Here is a 6765-nt window from a genome sequence, read left to right as displayed (position 1 = left end):
GAGGTAACTAGTATTTTAAGTTCTATAAGAGTATATTTTGGAACTTTAATGGACATTTTCATTTAAAACTATAAAAGTGCTAGTTACAAAATATCTAAATTCGTAAGACATGAATCAAATCCAGGACTATATAACTACACACTGAAGGAAAACACCTAATATAAATCTCTATTTTATTTCTTATGTTTACATGCTAGATCATTTTCATATCGAAAATGTATCGTGAGCAGAAGTCGTTATCCGTAATTTGATAGAATAGTTCTGATAAACTTGAATACCGCAAAAAATAGAACAGATAAAGAATGTAAATGTAGAACATCCCTCCCCGCTACACGCACCCTCTCTATTAAATCTGACCGCGTCCGAACTAATTCGATAGTGTCATATAAAAACTTTCAAATTCGAAGAATCAATAGAAATAAAAAATAACAGTTTTAAAATGATTATTATTATATTTATGATTTTTATTTATTCATTTTATTTTTTTCTTTGAATTCGGAATGAATTGATCAGTATGATTGGATAAAAAAATCAAAGGCTGAACTTTGTTATTTTCAACTGCGACATTTAATTATATTTTAAGTATCATGTAAGCTAACTGCGACAGGTTGTAAGTTATGTGAGATTATGTTAGGAAATAGAACAAAAACTTTATTAATTCATGAAAAAATACCTTTTTTCATTTTTCTTAACCTGAATTTGTCGAGAACAACCTTGCTGAAAAAATGTTTATTAATCCAAAAACATCAAAGATAATGCGCATTAGTTAAACTATATCAGCTGTGGGTTTGCAAAGTTCTACATATATTTTCCTTTGTCTTTCAGTGGATATTTACTATAAAACAAACTCATTATTGATCGAATATATTGAAATACAGTATAACTCTAACGTAATTTATATTGTGCAGTCATGTCGTTTTGCCCTACCTAGAGTGCGCATGCGCGAAAATTGTTTCCCGTTGCTAGGTTACATTTTACCAATTCAATAACTTATTTATTTCATATTAATAACAAAACATTCAGACCTCATTTTCAGCACTTTAGAGCATTTCAATGATATGAAAACCAGATATGGTCATTTAGTATATCATGTCTTCTTATCAAAAATAGAAAAATATTGACATGTTATGTTGAATATAAGAAAAATAATCTGTTCTGAGAAACATCACCCTCTAAAAATGCCCCCATGAAAACAGCCGTTTAACAGTTACACGTAGGTAGACATTTTTCGCAAAGAATAAAACTTATTCCAAGAAATTTACAATGAAAATGGTCTAGATCTATTCTCAATACTATAAGCAATAAACATAAGCCAAAAATTTAACTGTCACCTCCTCATGTCACTTATTATACCAGATTTCATCCATAGCATGGAACTACATTTTGGACTACTTCACATGTAACACTGAGTAGTCACTTCCGGTTTGGTGTAATCCGTCCTGCTAAGGAATTAGCACGGAGTAAAAAGGTCTATAGACTAGTAGTTGAAAGTATTGTTGAATCCACGAGATATGGTTACCTCCTTTTATGGTTCCAACTGTATAATTTATGAGCAGAATTGACATTAAGTGTTTCTCTAACCATGTGAAGTCTAATTTATATCTCTGTTTAACTCAAAAGTTTCTAAGGACATAAATTATCAAATGGAAGTGAATCAATTCGAACACTGCACATTGAATCATGCGTTGCTATGAAGCCTTATGTTTACAGTTTACGGTTGACAAGCGCGCTCTCATCAATCTGTTTCCATTCCAGTTCTAGGCACCAGACTCACAGGATCAACATGAAAACAACGCGATTATTTCTCATATTCGTGTTAGTAATATTTGTAAACTTTCTTCAAGGACTAAATGATATCAGTTACAGTCGTGTTCATGTTCTTGATGGAAACTATTGTCCTGACGGTAATGTGATCAAGGAAATCAAGTTCGCGTACAGGATGCAATGTTTGGTTCTTTGCTCGGAACAATCCACATGTAATGGCGTGTTTCTTCATCTTGATGAGACAAAATGTGTGGCTTGTTCAGCAAAGTATTTCGTAAAAAACGACACGCACAACTCGAACATTGGTTCTACATTCTACAAGCGCGGTGGTAAGTCGGGTTACACCTTTTTCAAATTTCATTTCTATTTTTAAGGGCAGAAGAAAAGACGTGCATTCTGTTTACATTTTTTATTTGTGTAAGAAAATAGTTCTAAAAATTTATAATGCTAGACTTTATTTTAACGTTCTAAAAATAGGATAATTCTCAACGAATGAATATTGTTGTAAACGGGGGTTACTTTACTTACATACAGAAACTTGTTCAGCGTCTATTTTACTGAAAGCGTGCCACAAGATATATCAGGCTAATGTGACTGTCATACATATAATGTCTATGTGACTGTCACACATATAAAGTCTATGTCACTGCTAAATATAAAATGTCTGTGTGTATGTCTCATATACTACCTCTATGTCACCGTAACAAAGATCAGATCTATGTCACTGTTGCATATATCATATATTTATCACTGTCGCACATATCAGTTCTATGTCACTGTCACCCGCGTTATGTATTTGTCACTATCATCCACGTTAAGCATTATGTCACTGTCACACATGTTAAATCTGTATCACCTTCACGGGCCATTATTGCAAGAGGTGTGCTATACTGACCAGAAGGCACGCCACAACCGTTTATTATCCTCTTAGTATGATGTGGAAAGAAACGAATATATGTATGCAAGTGCTCCCATTTCTTACATTCATTTTCTTTAACATATGTCAGTAATGTCGATTTAGATATTTTTCTGTAATGTCCAATTTGATTTTATTCTTTTTATACAACGCATCGTATAATACTAAGAAAGCCTACCACATATATTTACAGATAGTGTCAGGCACTTGATTTTTAAGACTGATTTGACAACAGAAGGTCCTCAAAGAGAGAGAACTTTATCTATTTTAATAAGCATATACACGTTCGCAGAAAATGCATCTATTATCAAATGTGCTATTAATTGATTCCTTAGAAATAATTGTATGGCTATCATAATCTATATCTTTATTGTCATCCTGACAGAAAAGTCGACTGAAACCGGAGACACTGGGCGGGTATCAGTGTTTTGGTTGATAAAGCAGGGCATGACCTGGGACGAAGCAAAGGTAACACGGATAGAAAGTTTTGTATATTCTCTGTTTATATGTTGATAGCATTCGTGTATAACGGGACGTAATTGAATATTTTTTCGCACCTTACAACGACAGTGCATAATTAGTTTTGATAACGTTAATTCCAACAAATATCAATAACGCTTATCTATAGGTTCGTCTTCTATTCCACTTTAGTTATGAATTATTTACTTTAAACTGTCTAATGAATAAGGTTGTCTGAAATCATTCTGGTAGCAACTAATGCAATTGCAAGCATGAAAGCATTCTATTCAAGAATTGCTTATGCATCAATAAAATGCTTTAGCATTGTAGTAAAAAGCTAATTCCTGTTAGAATAAAGTCAGTTGGCACAAAAGCGGGACTCTCTTATTTATGACAGAACTATGATTACAATAATTTAGAGTTCCTTTTAAAAGAAATAGCTTTACAGTTTTATAATTTATTTGATATTTACTTTTTATCAGAAGTCATGCGAGGAGCTAGGCGGCCAGTTGGCAACAGTAAAATCAAAAGAGGAGAACGATTACATAGCGCAAAATGTTCTTGCTGGATGTAAGTACTATTCATCAGAACAGATTTATGTCCCCCTAAAAAAGTAACAGGACGAAAGAACATGGTGCAAAATGCTATAGCTCGTTGCAAGAACTATACCCCTGAAACGATGTAGGTTATATATGTGTGAGCACTATTCACCGGAAAGGTTACATATGCCTGAAGGGAAATGGGGTAAAAGAACATAGTGAAAAAATGTTCATGTGTAAATACTATACATTTTACACGTCTAAAAAGCTAATACGATGAAAGACCATAATGCAAAATATTCTTACTAGTTGAAAGTACTAATAACCGGCAAATATTGTTTGTACTGTTAAAGCTAATACTGTGCAACAAATGTATTAGTCTTCATTTTATATAAACTAAAATCAAAAGAAATGGACACATGCAGTTCTAGGTTCAGTTCGTTACATTGAATTTATAGTGTTAACGTATTGCATTGTCTGCTTATGTAGTGGAGAGGATAACAATATTTTTGACCACTCATCTATTGATCCTAATATATAATTAGTGTCATTCTTTTAATGTTTAACAGCAACAAAATCATAAAACTTATTCTTATTCAATATTTTCTTTATGTTCCGACATGCTGCGTAAAAGCTTGAACATGAAAACTGAGTTTCCGTGTACTGTAAATTGACGTGTATCCAGTCAGATAATGAAACACTACAAAGTATATAAGAATTTAGAATTTAATTCTTCAACGCCTAAACTATTAATAAAAGTCTTTACCTTTTTCCTTTAGATGTATATTCAGGTGATGTCGAAGTGTGGACTAGTGGTACAGGACTTGGTGGAACAGAAAGCACGTTTAAGTGGTTGGATGGAACAAATGTATCAGTCGGATACACAAACTGGAAACCTGGTCAACCATACCATTCTATGGGACAAGTACCCGTATGTATCAAAATGGTACCAACGTCGAACTGCCAATGGAACGATGATGATTGCAATGATGAATTCTATAGCCTGTGTGAATTGGAATAAAATGAATACAATTTTTATTTCAACAAATTTTCAACGACCATTCAGACCTGATAAAAGTATATGTTTGGTTTGCCTTACTGTTTTCGAAAGCGTTGCTTAACATTAACTTATCATAGAATGTCTAAACGCTGGTGAAGTTATATGAAACGTTTTTGCACTAATTGTTTCGGTGTCAGGCGTAATACTTAATTATTTACCGATGGAAAAAGATCTACATCATACTTGTTTGCACCAAAATCATTTCAAAACCTCATCAATTGCTTAAAAGGTAACAAACATTGTCATCTTAAAAAACATCATCTCTATGATAAAACGTTCGATGGAAAATACGTAACAAAATAACAACGATGCAAAAATTATAAATGAAAACAAGTATTATGTAACACTATGTATTTTGTCAAAGAATTAATCGTTCGACAATTTGAAAAGAGAGAATACATGATTAATCGCACGTGTTGTAAAAAATGTTTTTAACATTGTTTTACTTATATTTCTATATTGACATTATAAATTCTAAGCTTATTAATATATCTCCTTTCCAACGTCAAGAAAAAATGAATGTATTTATTTATTTATTTAGGTTTTACGGCGCACCAACACAGTATGGGTTATATGGCGCTAAACAGGACTACAAAGTTTGGTTTCACATCTCATTTACATCGAAATAAAAACATGAGGTATGGAATCAAAATTTGCATAACTGCTGGAATCACAGTTACAGCAAAACCAAGTGTTGAGACCCTATTAGTCGCCTCTTACGATCGTGCAAGGGTAAGGCAGTGGTTCCAATTATTTTCATACATAGATCGTCCCAGAACCACATGGGCCAAAAAAAAAATAGTAATGGTTTGCTTATACTCATGTACACAGACCAAAAAAGACATTGCATTCATTATACTGAACTAGATATTGAATTTGAAAAAGAAAACTTAATAAAAGGTACTAGCGGTACTGAAAATGAAAATCTATAGATGTGCAAAGAGTAAATATCTTATAGAATTATGATAAAAAATCCAAAGACAACTACATGCTGATACGTGGTCCCCTATGCTCCTCCATTTATTATGCATATTACGAAGTTTAACATCTTTTATTTACAGCATTTTACGATATCTAATAATGTAAAGTCTAAAAATTACCAGGGCCATAGTTGTTCATGTGTGCTGCGTTCAACGAACAGAAAGTCTGCAATAATATACATGTTGTATTGATAAATCTCGTTTATATGCTTCCAAGAGTCGTCTAGAATTGATTACATAGCACAGAAAATATCCTATTCTAGTTCGATATCGAATTATATAGCCCTTGTGTGTTATTTGCTGAAATAAAGAGATTATCTTACTGATCTGTTCCATTATTCCCTTATAAGACATACTGCACATCTGAAACAGATCCACCATGCAGGATGTTGAAAACAAGTGGGTGTAACAAAGAGATAATTGGACATTTGATAAATTATGTAGAGATTTTGCAAAAACCAACTGAAATATATAAATTTTTGAGACAGACGCCACAGTAGTGTTCGGTCATCTGTTTTTCGATTTTCAAGTGCTACAAACAATTCGCTCAGTCCAGACTTGCTAAAAGTCAACGATGGTCGAGGAAAAACAAAATATCCGTGATTTGACGTTAACGTCAATCTATGACGCCGAGGAAAAGGACCAACTACTCAATGTGCAAACTTAATAAAAGCATTTCGCAAACAACTTTGAGACGTTGTTAACGTCGTTGAAATATTACCACCGTGTGCCGCGTTCGTGAAAGTTACTGTTTTCAAGGAGGCATAACTTCTGACTATATGATATAATCATGTCAAATTTGCAGAGAAATTAGTAGAAAGACAGCGAATTGTGATGGTGTATTCCTTGTTATACTTCATTAAAGTATCTAAATATATGATACAAAGTCTACGAATTTTTTAACAGCCCTCGTACAAATGAAATCTTGAAGTCTGTGAATAAATGTACTTGGTTTCGTGAATCATAATCTCAGATATTCATTTTTTATTTCAATTTATTTTATTTACTAGTTGATTTTTGAAAAAGTTTCATTTATTAATAATCTAT

General features: G+C 32.7%; 1 protein-coding gene across 2 annotated transcripts; it reads left to right on the top strand.

The window, feature by feature from the left end:
• The first annotated feature begins 1038 nt into the window (after positions 1-1038).
• LOC123553146 (uncharacterized) lies at positions 1039-6765 on the top strand. 2 transcript variants are annotated; one of them, XM_045342893.2, is made up of 4 exons: positions 1039-2093; positions 3066-3148; positions 3622-3709; positions 4470-6765. In XM_045342893.2, exons 1-4 carry the CDS (start codon positions 1691-1693, stop codon positions 4697-4699), a joined length of 804 nt encoding a protein of 267 aa, XP_045198828.2. In that variant the 5' UTR covers positions 1039-1690; the 3' UTR covers positions 4700-6765. The 2 variants fall into 2 exon arrangements, with proteins under 2 accessions (XP_045198828.2, XP_045198827.2); XM_045342892.2 differs by having other exon boundaries at positions 4458-6763.

The sequence above is a fragment of the Mercenaria mercenaria genome, chromosome 4 (assembly GCF_021730395.1).
Source record: "Mercenaria mercenaria strain notata chromosome 4, MADL_Memer_1, whole genome shotgun sequence".
NCBI lineage: Eukaryota > Metazoa > Mollusca > Bivalvia > Venerida > Veneridae > Mercenaria > Mercenaria mercenaria.
Note: the sequence above shows the minus strand (reverse complement) of the source record. Positions and strands in the feature narration are given on the sequence as shown.

Bases quoted from the DNA above. Each gene is read 5' to 3' on its own strand.
- LOC123553146 (XM_045342892.2), top strand. From the start codon at position 1,691: ATGAAGCCTTATGTTTACAGTTTACGGTTGACAAGCGCGCTCTCATCA. The intron at 2,094-3,065 runs GTAAGTCGGGTT...TCATCCTGACAG, and splicing joins TACATTCTACAAGCGCGGTG to AAAAGTCGACTGAAACCGGA. The intron at 3,710-4,457 runs GTAAGTACTATT...TTTTTCCTTTAG, and splicing joins GCAAAATGTTCTTGCTGGAT to ATGTATATTCAGGTGATGTC.